General features: G+C 41.8%; 1 protein-coding gene across 2 annotated transcripts in view; it reads right to left on the bottom strand.

Annotated features, from left to right (window-relative positions):
- The window catches only part of afap1l1a (actin filament associated protein 1-like 1a), a 23,980-nt gene that overhangs the window by 2,557 nt on the left and 4,024 nt on the right, over positions 1 to 17,399 (bottom strand). The window contains exons 1-16 of one of the 2 annotated variants that reach the window (XM_035669763.1): positions 10,985 to 11,132; positions 7,342 to 7,467; positions 7,048 to 7,131; positions 6,851 to 6,930; positions 6,328 to 6,466; positions 6,063 to 6,158; positions 5,734 to 5,948; positions 5,444 to 5,623; positions 5,222 to 5,305; positions 4,626 to 4,701; positions 3,853 to 3,972; positions 3,561 to 3,772; positions 3,260 to 3,405; positions 3,065 to 3,137; positions 2,416 to 2,530; positions 558 to 725 (exon numbers count right to left, since the gene is read on the bottom strand). In XM_035669763.1, the coding sequence (XP_035525656.1) occupies positions 558 to 725; positions 2,416 to 2,530; positions 3,065 to 3,137; positions 3,260 to 3,405; positions 3,561 to 3,772; positions 3,853 to 3,972; positions 4,626 to 4,701; positions 5,222 to 5,305; positions 5,444 to 5,623; positions 5,734 to 5,948; positions 6,063 to 6,158; positions 6,328 to 6,466; positions 6,851 to 6,930; positions 7,048 to 7,131; positions 7,342 to 7,467; positions 10,985 to 11,015 (1,945 nt within the window). In that variant the 5' untranslated portion in view covers positions 11,016 to 11,132. Of the gene's footprint in view, positions 1 to 557; positions 726 to 2,415; positions 2,531 to 3,064; positions 3,138 to 3,259; positions 3,406 to 3,560; positions 3,773 to 3,852; positions 3,973 to 4,625; positions 4,702 to 5,221; positions 5,306 to 5,443; positions 5,624 to 5,733; positions 5,949 to 6,062; positions 6,159 to 6,327; positions 6,467 to 6,850; positions 6,931 to 7,047; positions 7,132 to 7,341; positions 7,468 to 10,984; positions 11,133 to 17,399 lie in introns of those variants that run through there. The other variant, XM_035669762.1, reaches the window with a different exon arrangement.

Below are 17,399 nucleotides of genomic sequence, written 5' to 3'. Positions count from 1 at the left end.
TGAGTCACTGTATGTCTGATGCCTAATTAGTACATTTACTTTTGAGTCACTGTATGTCTGATACTTATGTTCTTTTATTTGAAAGTGAATATGTTTACAAACTAGTATAATAGTTTTACTTTAAAAAAAAATCAGAATACTTTAATTACAGGAAATTACTTAGATTTAGAAAGAATTTTCACAGACATATTTTTTGATTTAATAATAAAAGCAATTAGATGTTTTATTTATCCCTGTAGGGAAACTCTCTTCTTACATGGCCCTCTAATAATGGAGGTTAGAGTGCAGGGTCAGATACAGAGCAGACAAAACTCAACCGTCTGGCTGGAAAAATATGACTTACTAATACTTTTGCTTAGGAAGACGTGGTGCCCCCTTGTCCTCAAATGTATGATAATCTGCTGTAATTAAGGTACATACAGTAGATGTATGTTCTAGCTATGGTGTTCATTTTGAGACTACAGTAACCAGTTTCAGTTTCCAAACTGGAAGAGCGGCAGAATTATATCGGAGCTGAGCTCAGCATCTGCTCTCTGTTTTGCTTTGTATCTCCTTACCAGAGGCCGTCTTCAGCTCTTCCTTCAGCTCTCTCTTCTCCTGTCGGAGGGTCACTAGTGCATTTCGTATTCCATCCCTCTCTCTTTCCAGCTCCTCTTTCTCTTTCAGGTAACGCTTGGCATCCTCTTCAGCTCGTGTTTTCCCATACCTTCCATATTGGTTGGCATCTGGGTGGAGATGTCAGAAGACAGCAAAGGTGAAGGGTTAAATGTGCAGGGGTTGTGGGAAGAAGACAAAACATCTCACAGCAATATTTCTGCCTGTCTTTGTTAATGTTATGCTTCTCATGTGAGGAGTATGATGCCATCGCCACAGCTCACATGAAAGCATAGCAAGCATATTTGACCTTTTTTATAATTCAAACAAAGAATTTGGGGAGAAAACAATGATATGATGCATGAATAAAAGATAAACACACACACACACACACAGTCCTGCAGAGGGAGAGGTCAGGAGGCAAGACAGCGAATCTAATGTTAGTATCCAATAAATCTCAGGTTACATCCTGAAGATTTCAGCCCTGGAGAGTGCTGACCCTTTGATGTGTCAGAACGTCACACTGAAGGCCTGTGAAACAGCACTGAGGAGAGCACTGAGACAGCCGACCACACCGATATCATTTTCCTAAACTCAGGATGCTCGTCTCCTTTATTCATATGCAGAGAACAACTGAAAGAACTGGGCAAATGATTAGAGGCGAGTGGGAGGGATGAAGATTTATGGATGATGGAAAGTGAGAAGATGATTGAAAGGAGAGAGGAAAAGGGGTATACTGAGCCAGATAAAAGCTCAAATTTTATGACTATGAATTGGTACATCACTAAAAGAAGTGTGTAAACTAGAAAAAAATAGAGCTTTGCAATCTAACTCCGGTGTGACACACAACTTTATTAAGGGGTGCCATTATTTATTGATTTTTTTCAGAGACAGATGGAAGGCGGAGAGCTTAAAAAGACACAGGAGGAAAATAATAAATAACTGCCAGTTAATTGTTTTTAAGTCTTGCAGTGCTAGTAAAGAATCACCAATGATCAACACATTTTTAAAAAAGGTTTAAAAAAGGTTTCCATCTACATCTCTGCATTTGGGTAATATATAAATTTATATTATATATCATTTCAGACTGACTAAATGATAAGGAAACTAAACTCAAACTGTAGAAAATAGGAAGTGTTGTCAGACTCACGGTTGACAATTTAAAAAGAGGATCAAAATACATGCAACAGAACCATAAATATAATCTTTTTATTCCCCGCATTCCTCTTTCTTGTCAAAACCTGGCTCTTACATTACCCACAAAGCAACAAGCTGAAAGTTTAGCCGTCAAGCAACAAAGGAGATAGAAGTCTGGTAAGCTCCCTTATCCCTTCTAGATTTTGCTAATTTGCAAACTTATAGTCTTCAGCCCCAGCGAAGACTAACGTGTGTCAGCAGAGGCACTTTATCAGACTTTAGAGCCACAAAAGGCTTTATCCAACTTTTTTGAATTGCAGTAGCACTCCCCAAAACCTGTATTGCTCTTTAAATTTGGTGATGTTGTTTATATGCACACCTCCTTTTTTTATTTATTGAAAAGCTGCCTATTTATTTCAGTAAATGTAAAGGTTTCTGTATACCCCACATGTGCACAGTGCAGCCGGCTTTTAGAAATCCCTAGAATTAAGACCTCTTCTCTGCACATTTCAAGTGGAATAACCTTTAAAATACTTTTAGGACACACTAATACATTTCTCACAGTCTGTCTCTATGATTGAAACACTAGTTGAATGTGAATGTTTTAATTTATAGCTTTTCCCTTGCCATCAGTTATCTCTTAAATAGCAATGTTACTTTGGAAAACCATCTAAACACACTTACTTGAGCCTGTTCGTTTGAGGGAGACTAATGGCTTTGTTCTGTCAGAATCGCTGCTGGAGAAACTTGAGCGCCGCTTCCCCTGATTCCCAGACTGCTGCCTGCGGTTCTCCCCTGACTGGGTGGAGTAGAGAGAGGGTGGGGGGACATGACAGATGTGGGAGGATGCAAAAAGAAGGATGAGGACAGAGGGGAAAACAGGCAAAGTTTGTATATTATGCTAAGCAATAAACTAATCTTCAGATTTATTGGTTTGAGACCACAGAGGTGTGTGTGTGTTTGTGGCTGTAGGTGGTGAGAAGTATGTGTTTAAGTGCATGTCAGTGGGGTTAAGAAAGGGGTTTACTGGCTGTAAACCAGCCATGACCTTTTGCCTTCCTGTCACCAGTTTGATCGCTTTTTCTCTTTTTGCTCTCCCATGCCCACACACTGCTTTTTCTCTGGCCTACAAAAGGCGGTCATTGATAGGCATGTAACAGAGCACTGTCTGTCTGTTTGGGTGACTGATAAAGGGTGTCATATTCAGACAGCACCCAACAGCTGCACACACACAGACATGCAGCTTCTAATCTTGTCACATCAAAGCATTACACATAAGCTTTAAGTGAACATGGGAAAATGCGTCTGTGCGTCTGAGAAACATACGTCCCACCTGCATATCCTCATTAGGGACCTCATCATATGTTCTGGAGTCTGTGGAGGTACTGCTGGAGGATGTGGCCCACCTAGGGTCAGAGAAAAAAGGGGAAATGAAAACTGCATGAGGCCTAAATACCATTGCATTGGTCAGTGGCCTTGCTTTGACCTCCTCCAAATACTCAAACTCCCCCCTCTCTGTCTCACTCACAAGAAGGAATGCCGCGCAGCGTCGCGGATGTTAGCAATGGTTTCCACGTCAACGTAGTCGTAATGCAGTGACTCTGGATCTGTCGCGGAGCCTGTCTCTGCCAGGAGGACACCGAGCCACCTTCCAAGTTCCTCAGAGCTACTAGCCTAAAAGGAGAAAGGATAAATAAGCTTTAAAATTAAAAAAATATGATTATTGCAGACTTAGTTGATAAATTATACAAAGACATTTGACCTTTTGATAATGTCAAAATATCGATTAATTCGGCTTTAAAATAGGGAACAAATGCTCAGTATTTCACCTCCAGAGCAGCAACTTCTGTACTGTTCCGTAGGATTCGGAAGGCAAAGGGATGTTTGGGTCCCAGCCCTGGCATCACCTCACAGCCATGGAGAGGAAGTGAAGGCATGGAGGTCCGAGGGTCTCCTTTATCATGGTAGAAGTGCAGGGAGCCTCTGCACACACAACACCACTGTTCCCGCCACACTTGATTCACCAGCAATGACAGGTAGCCTGCATGGTGAGGAAGGAACAAAACATGAGCAGTCTGCAAACTTGGAGACCTAAAGAGTGACAGTGACGTGGGGTATGACCTTGTCGAGGGTCGCTGTAGGATATCCGGGGATCTCCTGGCCGAGGGGGCTTCTTCTTGGAGAAGCTGATGATTCGTGTAATTTTTCGGCCCGCAGCAAAAGGTCCTCGTTTAACTTTGCCTACATAAAAATATAAGGATTACAGGATTGCTCTTTGTCCAAAATTATCTTAGACATGAGGAAACTGTTCACTTAGATTCAGACATGCAAAAAACATGTGACAAAATAAATATCACTACTTTATGGACCAGTTAAGACTGAAAAGACTATCATCTGCATCTTGTGGCCTTTGCTCTATTTTCATGGAGATACGTCAGTTGTCATCATGAGTATTGACCTAATGACGCATTTTTGTTTCTGACTTGTAAACAGCCTTCACATCAACATCCAAGTCTTAATTATGAAAGTCTGGGAAGTCAGATGTTTCGGAAAGCTCTGATATTTCCGACTTGGCACATACAGTGCCTGAAAACCAAACATGGATGCCTCACATCAGCCAAAGTTTTTCGTTCTCAGTAATTAAACCCATACTGTCAAGTATTTTCAACACTCATACGTACAACTCTGCAATCAAACAGCTGTCTTGAGTTGTCAAATGCATTAAGAAACAAATTATTTGCCATCCATCCCACATAACATGAATGGAGTAGTACAGAAATGTGTCATGTGATGACAACTGAGCCAAAAACTCAATCTGCTGATGAAGACCGTGAGATAGATATAGCTTAAAAAAAGCTAATAAGTGGACCTTGATGTGATTTTTTTTGTCTCACCGTTCTCTCTGCAGTTCTCTCCAGTTGACACACCCACACTGTCTGAGTCTGATGTGTTCCTCTCGGCAGACAACCTCTGAGGAAGAAGCACACACAGATTTTGACTTTCAATAGCAGGAGTCCTACACAGGATCTGTCCGACTGCCAGAATCAGACTAGAGCTAGGCCTTCTACACCTGTCTTGTCCTAATTAACGGCTAAATAACTATACTTGAGATAATTCTTTAACAAGCTAACATATGTATCAGCCTCTAGATTCTTTCATTCTTTTACATGCTGTCTTATAACTCACTAAATTCCTTTATGACAGGGCTTTGTGCAGTTTATGTTCGGACAGGTTGGTAAGCTGTTCCGACACTGACTCACTACCATCCCTATTATTGCTGGCTTAACACATGATTACACTAAATATCTCCTCTTTGTTCTGCAAGCCAAATACAGGTATCACCATGTGCTGCGCTGAGCCAAGCAATTGTTTAGGAAAATTGATGGTGACAACACAATTGCGGCTTACCACCTCAGCTGTAAAGACAAGTTATGTCTGAGTCTTGAGGAGAAAAGTGACGGGGACGGGCTGGGACGTCTTCTACACTTACCTTGTCAAGTTCATTTTTTCTTGGAATGATGGGAGACGCAGATTCCTCAGGCCCTGCACTCTGACCGCTCACCTCTCTAACAACCTGTGGGATATTTTTAATGTGTCACTCTCGACTGTAACTGTGATTTGTTTTTCCTCACTGTCAGTAATTGTTGACAAGATTGATGGCCGTGTTGCCAGTCTGTATTCCTGCATGCATACATTTCATTTCAAAGCTTACCCTCAGCCATCTGTGGGCCTGCTCCTTGCTTTGTACCGCCAGCACCAGAGCATCCCCATTGGGTAAGGTAAACCGGAGTTCATGGTGCTTCCTCTTACTGTCTTTGGGTGCATAGACCACAGTGCACTGGGGCAGCAGCAGGTCTACATAGGGGCATGTGTCCTTAGAACTCTTATAGCACTGCAGAAAGGGGGATACACAGGATACTGTGAATTATTGCAGAGAAGAACAACCACAAAGGCTGTGTATGTATCTTTAATGCATGATTGGATGCTTTTCTAAAGACTCACTTGCAGTCTGTTGTCCCGTATGACAGTGAGTTGTTTCGCCCATTGGCCAAAACGTTTCTTGCGCAGCAGGAAGGCACAGATGCGACAGTCCCTGGCAGGAGGCATGGAGCTCTCATCTGAGGGCCACTGATGAGTGAGTCGGATGCCAGGGCTCCTCTCTTCCTCATCCTCCTCATAGGACTCATAGGAACTGCTCAGAGCATCTGAGTCATTGTCTAAGAGAGCAACAACAGAGAAGATAAAGTGTGTATCATTTGCTAATAAGCAAGTAAGTTGTAATCTTCTAATTTTGGATGGTAACTTGTCTAAAACTGGTCTAAAATACTCACATGAGTTTTTGCGTTGTGAGTTTATGCAGGTTGCAGGGTAGTTGTTTTCAGCATCTTCATACCCATCCTCTATAGAGTTGGGAGGGCTTGGCCTGACTAAAGATGAAAGACATGAAATATGTTCCAATATGCCACTTGTACTTTGTAATTATGTTCAGAAAAGTGCTACATGTCGATGTTTAAGTGGTGAGTATTGATTTAGAGGTTTTCACAGCAAAATGACACCGAGGTCACTGAGGTCAGTAGAGGCTGGGAAGATGCTGACCTCGTGTGATGATGTACTCTGGCATCTTGCCAGGACTGAGGGGCACTGCCTCCTCATAGTACTCCTCAGGAGGAGGTGTTGTGGGCAGGGGGGGAGGAGAGTCAGCTGAGTACGGGGCTGGAGAGTCTGAACAGTTTTGCTAGGGAAGACACACAAAGACAACTCTCAAATTTCCTCCATAACCATGAAATATTTTTATTCACAGGCTAAGAACTACATCATCAAAGAGATACAGAATATAACCCTCAAAATAATATCCATAAATTAGACATATGGGCTCTGGGCGGGTCCCTAAATCTTAATTCTCCCAACAGCTTGAAGAGTGATGAGCTTGTGTGCGTGCATGGGAAACCCCCACAAGATGGAATACAATCTCTGTTTTTCTTTGCTTTTTCTGCACAAGTCATTTAGAGGTGTAACAGTCCTCTGCAAAGTTGGATTTGGATAGTGAGCGCCATAAAGATGAACATACAACATACATCCCTCATCCTACTTCCTAAGTTGCTATCTACTGGCCACTTGCCTGTTTTAAAGTGTCAGCTTGTGGGTTCTTGTCTTCTTTAAGATCATCGGTAACATCCTTTAGGTCCCCAAGCTGGCAGTCTATAAAAGACAACAACATACACTTAACCTCACACTTTGTGTATATAATGATAACATGATATTTGTAGCTCATATATATATATATATAAACATCACCATGTTGGAACTGAAACTCACCAAATGTCTCAAAGAGAGACTCTACAAAGCTGGTGCCATTTCTGTACACTGCCGAGTTCATGTAGATGTAGTCTGTTCCTGAAACTGGAGGCAAGGAAAGAAAACATACACACTTACTGCATCGTAAGAAACATCACTCTGAATCGACATTCTAGCAATCTATAGCAGTGTTTCTTCTTCTGTCTCACCACATACAGCTAAAATGAGTGTATTCCATCTTTTTATTATATGTAAAAACTCTTCTGGGAGTCTGAAATAAAACACAAATAAAAGTCACTTCATCTTTTTTCTAACCTGATGGCTGTATCTGCTGCAGGAGGTTCCGCACAGAGGTCTTTTTCTCCTGTGTGGAGGAGCTGAGGTTCTCCTGGTCCAGCATCTTCAGCAGTAAACCCAGCTCACTCACCAACACCTCCATCGCTGCATAGGAATAGAAAGGGGGCAAAGGTCATGGGGGGGCACTGGTTCAGTATATCAGGAGAGAGGGCAGATGTCGGGCTGACAAGTCTAAACAAACCCCAAGGTGTATGTTAGAGAGCCTCTTTCTGCCTTGCTTTCCCAGTGTCTTTCTTTCATTTTCTGTCAGTTTGCTTCACAGTTGGTCAATATCAATCCACCATCTTATCATACAGTCTCCCTCCTCTCCTCCTCTCTCTGTCACTAGCCAGACTAAACAACAACAAAAGACTGGAGTGACAGGAAACATGTTTGCTAACCGCTAATTAACCCAGAAACTGAAGCTACCAAAAATAACAACTTACACAGAGTAGGAACAGAAAATCCTGCACAACGAGCAAAAGAAAGAAAAGAAAACCAGTGTCGTCTTTCTGCAGCAGTTCTGAAATGCTGCTGGCTCACACACTGATAGGCACAAACCCACACTTCAACCAACTATTGCTCTCAATGCTAAGAAGGCATATTAAATGCACTCCAAAGGCTGTAAAGATGTTGGCAGAAATATGAGATTCTGACAAGAATAACTGAAAGATCACTTTACAGAGCCTAGAACAGGCCAACTGTACCAGCAAGCAGAGGTTCATTCCCAGGGACCTGATCTTTATCAGTAAGAGCTGGCTCGGGGATGCAGACCTCCAGCAATACACACTCTTCACAGGGTTCTCCAGGTTCTATAACAGTATGAGGACTCAGCTTATAGGAATATATGCTTTACATTACATGTTGATCTGAGAGGTGGGACTGGTCTACTCCCTGTTTTCAGAACAGAATTTAAAATAAACTGGTCGTCTCCCCAGATTTCCTGACATCCTGAGAAAGCGTCTGCAACAACTGCTGCTGTGTTTCGGATTCTCATTTACTCATCTTGGCGTCTTTTGTATTTATTTCCTCTGCCCTTGTTGTGCCTTAATATGGCGTTCTCTGTCTCTAAATAATCTAAAATCCTCTGTGAACCTGAACAACTGCTGAGTCACTGCTGGGCAACACTTGTCTGCCTATCCCCCCCCCCCCCCCCACACACACACACACTTCCCACTCCGTCCATTTCTTTCTCTCACTTACTCCCCCCTGCCCCATTTTCACAGTCCAGCCACATTAGGGCCTGCTGAACCGTGCATCTTGCTGGGGTCAGCCACGGGACAGCTGCTGAGCCAGAAAAGTCTTTGTTCAGTGGGCGGTCATATGGCAACAAGACCTGTTGCACTAAACAAACACAAAATTCACACACACGGACATGCACACATGCAGAAAAACATGAAACACACATAAATGCTTGAATGATGTGTATGTAGTGGGCCGTGTCAGAAGTGAACTTTGGTGTACCTGTCTAGAAAAGGCACACAAGCCAGCCTGTTGTGTGTGTGTGCGCCAGTCTGAGGAGCGTATTAATCAGTTCAGGCACAATGCTCGACTTGTAGATGTATTACTGTATGAGTACTGTATGTAGAGGTATTGACACAGCAATCTAGCAATGTAATCACCACTGACAAGCAGAAAGTCTCGATGAGGTGGAAGATGTATCTGGTGTTTGTCGATGATGTGTGTTCTACATTTCAGACTTCTCCCACTCCTTAAGACAGGAATACTTTCCTGAGGTGGGTCTTCCTATGGGCTTAACAATGCCCAGCCAAGGCTACAGTCAAAAGCAAAAAGAGCTACAGTAGGTGTGTGTTCGCCTGTGTCTGTTTAACCACTTTGGCGTCTTTACTTGTGTGGTTTCCTTCTATTGTAATAGAAGCACACTAGCACTCGCAGAAATAGGCATGAGGAATTAATTCATGCAGGGACCTGGAATGTCTCCTCATTAAGATCTGATGCACTCTGGGGAAATAAGGATGGGGAAGGAGAGGAAACTCATGAAAGTGGGATGTCTTGGCCGGGCGACTGCTGCCTCTTTGCCAGAGGTTCCAGCTGTTTAGATTCTGGCTCTAGCGCACCAGTGGGCTTCCCCTAACTGAGTGGAAGACAGAACTTTATCCACAGCATGACTCATTCACAGCAGAGAGAAACTGAAATTTACACCAGTCAGCATTAAATCAAACATAACACAGAAAGACAGTTGCTTTCAAGGAGTTGGCGTGAAGTAGGTCAAAACACTCTTAAAACTGTTTCACTGTTTCACTTGGACCAGCGCTCTAAAGAGCTGATTATTTAATTTTACGATTACAGTGTTATTCTGCTTGAGCCAGAATGAGCAAAGAGGAATTACTACGTAGTATTTGGCATGCGAGGCACATAGGACCACCCTTAAGTCCCTAGTCATGCCTTTATAATCAACACCACACTACTCACACACACATCTAAAACAGCACATGATCCTTTAAATCTCTGCTGTAACTGACTGTGTATGATGTGTGTCTTTGATGTCTTTAAAAGCCAAACAAAACTGATTCTGAGCCTAGCACCTGAGGGAAACTACACACAAGCTTGCAAAAGATAATAATGCTACATAAAAACAGGTTGGATATGGTTTGATTAAAGCCAGACCGGGGTGAAATTGGAATATTTGCAGCAACATGAAGGACAAACCATAACTTTAATCTACATACTGATTCCTTTACTTTTCAATCCTTAAGAGGAAATTCATGAGGGGTTATTACAATTTTAGAGAGCATAAAAGATGGGTGCAGGCAGTGCACTATGTCTGGAATGTGTAAAGCCATTCAAAGCTTTGGAAACACTAAAACATTTACCTCCTCACACTAGTCTGACAATTGCTGTTAAACACTAAACACATTCCTCACTTTGTTAATAGTGCAAGACTCTGCAGAGTGTGATTGTGCGAGTGTGTAGTGAAGCTGAGAGAGTAGTTTGTTTAACAGTGCAGACTCAGACCTTTAAAAGAGGCTTGCACTAGCAGAGTTTCTGTACAAACTCTTTGAGGGAGAGAAGGGGGGGGTTGAATAATGTCAGCGAGTTGAGCACCTGTGCTAACATGTCCATATAATAATGTGACCTCAATATCGGGTGCACAGGTTTTTGTTTTTACTCCCTCCTTTTCATGCCAAAGGCTTTCTTAATGCTGAACCTACTTACCTTGCCACGCATCACTCACTCAGTCACACACACACACACACACACACACACTTCAATTCACAGTATGTCGAAAGTGACAAAATTCAGTCATTGGGCAGCAACTCTGTTTCACAATATTGTTGCAAGCAGACATTCCAGCTAATCACACAAGAATTTGCATCCCACAAAGAGTCTCTAGAGGCTCAACTATTGAGTCTGGGTGGCAAACTTTCTCAACAATTCAACATTACTGCCATTCTTGGTATTTCAGCCGAGCTGGCATGATGCTTAAGGCATGAAATAAACATCACCTGATGTTTTACATTCAGTCTCATGTTTACAACACCTTTACAGCTTCACACTGTTCTGTATATTTACATATCTTTACAACCCCTTACACCTTCTTTAGCTTTAGATGCCTGCTGTGTTAATATACAAACTATAAAGACTTCCCTTGAACACTTACCCTCGACAGCAGTGGATGAGAGTCCCACCATTTTCCAAGGTTGAGAGGGAGACAAACCGGTTCATTCATACACAAGCAGATACTGTAGGAGATATTCCAGAGTCAAAGCCTCCCTGTGTGCTCTGTCCTGTGAAGCCTTTGTAGTGGAGGTGAGCCCAAGTCTGCCTACTGCTGCATTCACACTTCCTTTACCTCTCCCTTCCTCCCTCTGATCTGTTATCTCCCAATACCTCCCTCCCACAAGTCTCCCCTACTCTCTTTTCTTTTAGGGGGGTAGGGAGATGGTGGTGGTGGTGCTTTGTGTGTGTGTGTGTTTGTGTGTGTGTGTAGCCCTATTGGATGCCCCTCTGCTGTAATCCTAGGGATCGTATAGCACCTGGGAAAGGCCTGCTGTGTAAACACACACATGTCGACTAATAGCTAACTCACATTCTTTATTCTTTCCCTCAATACATTATTAACCTTTAACTAGCTGCACATGAAGGCTGCCATCCAGAAGATGCCAATGAACCCATTGACATACCAGATACAGTAAGGTATTGTATTACTGCTTTACATTAGAGCATCTCAACATGGTTACTTACTGATAAAGATACAGTAAAATGTTCCCAAGTGACAATCTCTTTTTTAAATACATTTATATGAAAATACCGGAGGGATTAAGTAAACACTGTGGAGTGGAGGTAGAGGCAAGTTCAGACTCCTCCGAGTTACACGTGGATGACTTGTTGCCTTGAGGCAGACTCATGTGCCCCAACACGATGCAACACGCTGCCTTCAATCACACGGGCACTATCGCTGCACAAACAAACCCACGAGCACACACAGACAAATACGCATGTACAACAACGCAGCAACCCCTCGTGCACAGACAAAACACACTTCCCCTGAGTGTAGGCTTCTACTGTATACCAGCTGCAAAATGAAAACAGTGTCAGCTGGCTTAAGGGTTGCACAACAATCCCTGTGAAGTTACTAAATTAGATTTATACAGAGGATTTAAAAAAAATATTAATTATAGTGCTAATACCTAATCACCAATACAATCCTTTTTGATACATTACTTATGTTGTTGTTTTGAGAAAGAAACCTGTTTTTCATTAGACACAGTTTTCTCAAATGCTAAAAGTTGGCAGAACACAAGAACTTCGCCTAAAGCAATTGCCTAACTGGAAAAAGTGGTTAAACCGATTTAAATCAGATTAAATAACAAGTAAAAAGGACTACAATTACAGGTGTTGGTAGTTAAACTGTGTTCGATACTTACCAAAGAGTTATTAAGGGTTTGAAATCCTACTGAACTAAAACTCCAAAACCGGAAAATTGGTAGAAAAGAGACAACAGTAATGACAACATATACCAATAAAGTTAAAGGTGATTTTGGAGAAGAACTCTGCAGAAATATCACTGGACAATGAGTGACAGGCAACGGATGACAGACAGACAAGTCATACTCTGCACTGCTCTGGAATAAAGTAGACAGGAAGTCTCCCTATGATGCACAGGCCTGAGAGCTTCCCTGAGGCATTTCTAGCGTTTACCAACTTTTTCTAAAATCCTCTCTAGCTGACAAATGCCACAGACACACCCTGCTAGACGTGGTTATAGCCTGACAAACCACTCCTCGCTATGACTAAATGTGACCTCTGGCCTCTTCAGTAAACCTGTTATCTTGCACAGGACCGTGGATGCCAGAGGAGGGAAGGGAGAGCACACCATGCCGTAAAAATGTTTCTCCATATTACAACTGGGTACAATAGCACAATGTGCTTCATTGGGTAAGTTGACATATTCAGGTAATTCTTAAAACACGATGGACTATTAGTCTAGAAAATAGATGCATTACCCAGATTAACAGTGAGTAATGATAATCAAGTCCACAATAGAAAACATAGTTACTACAAAGCGGCAACTCCTGCTAGACGAAGCTGCTGTGAGAATCTCAAACGACTGTACCATCTGTGACTTGTCGAGAGATCAGTATCTAAGGAAAACTGCTGGGTTTTTCTTGGAAGTCTCCACTTCCTTATTGTCTTTGGACATGTTGGTTATACAGCCATTTCCCAACCTGATCTGACATGAAAGAGTGCTGCAGGTTGAAGACTTTGAGGTGTCCGTGGGAGTCTGCCTTTGTCTCATCGCTAAGGCCAGCGGGACAATATGACCCAGCAATTTTTGAAAGGAAAAGATATTTTCTTTTTTTTTTCTTTTTTTAAGAAAAAGCATAATCTTATCTCATGTTAAGTGACTCACAGGAGAGGTTTCTCAGTTAAAGAGACAGCAGGGTTTGAATGTTATCTTCATGCCGTGTGAGGGTTATCTAAATACCACCATCCAGTTCAGTCATCAAAGCTGGAGAATGCATGCTTAAAGAAAATAGCTGAATCATAAGACAAATCAAAACATCTGTAGTTCAAAAAACCACCAACTTCTCAACCCCATTTGCCCTATACAGATCGCTGAGGTAGTCTACACATGCTAACAAAGGTGAGGTAAACCAAATAGCCAGATGTGCTTGGAGGTTTTTAATTGCATTTAGAGCTGTGCCAACAATGTCATCTCTCACCACCCTGTGCCCTATCATGATGAAATCCCCTACAACTCTACTCCTCAGATTCCAGGCATTTCCCAAGTCTGACGGTTCTCTTCTCCCCGGCACAAAACATGTCTGGGCATTCACGAATTGACAAACAGAGACTGTATTGGTTCATTGGGAAGGTGATACAAATCAGTATGATGACTGCAACAGTGATCTAACCATCTTTTTTTTCTACCGTTTGGCGTGCGTATTTGTCATTTAATGTAGGATTTTGAGGTGGATGAACGCAGCCTGATTAAAATATGTAGTTTTCATTAATGTCACAGATTTCTTAAAGCTGCTGTAATAAATCATAGAATTCAGGAGTATCCATTGGCAGAAATGGAATATAATAGTCATCACCTGAAAATAAGAATTGTTTTAGCTGAAAACAATCAAAGCAGAGGTTTAAAGATCATGCTGGCTCTGATAAGCTAGACTACTGAAGACCCTTAGGGAGTCATTTTGATCTTATTCTGTACGCTGCCAACAAAACACTTTTCCTGTCCTACATTAGTTAATGGTCTCACCAACTGTATGGGGATATGCCCCAATATGCCCCCTATAGAGATAGACTTCCTCCTTCTACTGATGACATCACTTATCACCTCCGGCCTTCTGTTTCCTCTTCCTGTCAGCTGCCCCATTCCCGCTTTTACTGTAGTGTCTCTGGTGACCCCATTCTCAATGCACTGTCTAGATCCCACACTAGATAGAATTGACTGTGCCTGCTTCTACAACTGTATTTCAAAGGGATGACAATATAATGGAGTTCTTAAAAATGCCATTATTACAAATCTGTATTTAGCCGCTGCAGGTACTCCCCTTGAGAGTGAGAATTCCTTTCTCATGGCTCTGACATGTACATTTATCATGTGGGTGGACATTTTAAACAAAAACATAATAAATAACATAATAAGTCGGATGCACTCTGCAAAACATGCTGAAGTTGAGCAGCAGGTGAGGGGAGCATGTGGAAAAACTTGTTTGGAGGAGTCGTAAAGGGTATACAAATTAAGGGGAGAGGGGAAAAAACATGTTCTCCCCACTGTTTTTATTGTACACGGGAAGATGCTTCAGGTTATCATAAAATACAACCAGAATCCCATCCCACACTCCATGATACAACTGTACACACAGTAAACACACTACAGATGTAAATACCCCAGAGAAATAAGTGCTTTGAATTTCTCTGTTGATACAGTAGCTATTATTCTGTGCTAGTTGGTTGCTACATTGACTTACAGACTGACACTTAAGCTGATTGCTTACTTGAAAAACACCATTTCATTCTCAAATTAGGCCAAACCTTAAGTATTTAGAGCATACACGCCACAGGACAATTACCTTTGAGCCTCACAAAATAGTTTAAAAGCAGGTTTAGGTTACATTCCGCTTATCTTTGCAATTATTTGCAGACATGATTTAAACGGGTGTGTATTTATCCTGCAGTCAGTGTCTATAACAAATTTCTAGCTTGAACGTGCATCCTCGCTCCTTCTAATTAGGCCACTCTAATGAGCCTGTCACAGAGAGAGAAAAATAGTCAGCCATTAGGCCTCTTAAGCAGTCGGGATGTTTCCATGGTGATGGAGTTAGAGAGGTTTGTGCACTCCTGCTCACCTGTTTAAGCATTAACTGGCTTTTGAAGGGCAGCAATGGAGCACTGAAGCTTTTGATGTTAACACACACCCCCAACCATACACACACACACACACAGCTACCCATGGCTTCACTGCGGTTGAGTAATCTGGGAAGCAGTGGTGAAAGCAGGGAGCTGCTATCTCAGCAGTGAGAGAGAGTCAAGGGCCACTGTTACAGGCCGGGTTAGTAAAGCAATGCTGCTCATGTTCCCATCTGACACCAACTATGTTTATTCACTGTTTAAACCTGGGATCAGATTGCATGTTATCAGCCCAATAATGGCAAAATCTGACAGATACAGGCCATCACAAACTAATAATAATTTCATGGTTATAGAGTCACATGCAAACAAAAAAGCGATAAGGAAACTTTTACAGCTCACAAAGAATGGGGTTTCTATTGTTTGCCAGTATTCCCTTTTCACCTCCCCAAAAAAAAATTGTTCCCACCCCACCTGTTATCCTCTACTTCCTCCTTATCCCGTCAAATCTATTGGGTACGTCCGCCAACACACACCAGTAAGCTGATCATGAAATGCGCCTATTCAGCTCTGTGATACCATGGCAAACTCTCAAGGGGATTTCCCCGGCCTCTGCCCAGTGCATCATGGGATAGGCTGATCTTCCCACTATTCCTGAACGGAAAGAAGCAGGTTTAGAAAATCTAAAGTTGGATATAAGTTGTCTGATAATAGAACAGTAGCACTGGCCAGGTGGCAACAATTACATTCTTAATATTGAGTCAGGTCAAAGGTCAGAGGTCACAGAACTGACCATGATGTAGGGGATGTCTGTCTGCTAAACCTCCCCTACCCTCTGTCTCATTTTTCATCTTCTGCTCCCTCATTTATTCAGGTCTGGGATGGCACAGAGGGCTTGACTCAGCCTGTTGCCAGACAAAGGCCCTACAGTGCAGTCACTATTATTCAGATCCCGTATCTGCCCGGACTCCTATGAGATCACCACAATGCTATGTCTCCCTCACAGAAAAGTATTCACATACTGAGAAAGATGCTATTCTGCAAGTGGAAGCACTGCTTTACTGATGTTGCGCAGACAAGGGTAATATACACAGAACACACATGCATGCCTACAAATTCATGCACGCACACACACACACACACACACACAGAATCGCAGCCACACATACACAAAAGGGTAAAAGGAGCTGCTTTGTCTCCATTTGGGATTTTTCGTGTTAATGGGATTTTGACCGGAGCAGCGCACTGTCTTCAGTTGTTCACCACAAAACTAGGACACACTCTCTGGGTCTTCTTGCTGTTGACTGAATCTAACCATCATGTAGAGCACACATTCTGATCTTAGGTGTCGTTTGCGTTCTCCTTATGTTGAGTAGTTTAACATTTTAGCTAATAAATGTTGTACAATGCAACATTACCGTAGTTTATTAAGTTAAACATAACATTTATGAATGCTGTGTATCTGAAGACTAATCAGCCTTTACGATCATTACTAAATCATTATCATTATTATTACATGACCGTTGTATTTGCATTAGGATAAATGTTTTATGAACAGAATCGCATTTAGTATTTTTTGTTTCTGGATTAATATGTGAATCCTATCTTGGTGTAATTTCATTATTTCCAGAATCAATCATCACTAACATTGTCAGTTTCAAAGCAGCATGAGGCCACAAAGAAGTAAAGGAGTGGAAAATAATGCTACATCAATTTGATTACAACATACAGCAACAGTTTCATAAAAAAACACAAGTTGTATTTGAGCAATTATTTAGATGAATGGACCTTTAATAAACAAAAACCTAAAAACATTTTTAATCGATGAGTCAACACAGTTTCAAAATGATAAACTGTGATAAACAATCAGTGACAGAACATTTATCTTGTCTAATGAATGGTCTTTCATTTGTTTCCAACTGTTATGACATATAACGGTACACTAGTTATGATAAGGGTCCACATTTCAGGGTGTTACGTTGATTGATGCCCTTCATCACAGGAATATGAAGGCATTTTCACAGCAGGTTAACCCTACAGTAACACACACAGAAGTAACACAAGATTTCAATATGCAATACTAAACAAAGACCCGGATTTAGTCAAACATCTTCCACAAAACTTCTCAGACACACCGAAGAAATCTTTATAAACTTAACTAGAGAGATGAGTGTTAATTCGCAACCTCTTACCTAGAATAAGAGCTTATTCTG

This window comes from Morone saxatilis, unplaced genomic scaffold (genome assembly GCF_004916995.1).
Source record: "Morone saxatilis isolate NCDOM2014 unplaced genomic scaffold, NCSU_SB_2.0 Contig22, whole genome shotgun sequence".
Taxonomy (NCBI): domain Eukaryota; kingdom Metazoa; phylum Chordata; class Actinopteri; family Moronidae; genus Morone; species Morone saxatilis.
This window is presented reverse-complemented; position numbering and strand designations above follow the sequence as displayed.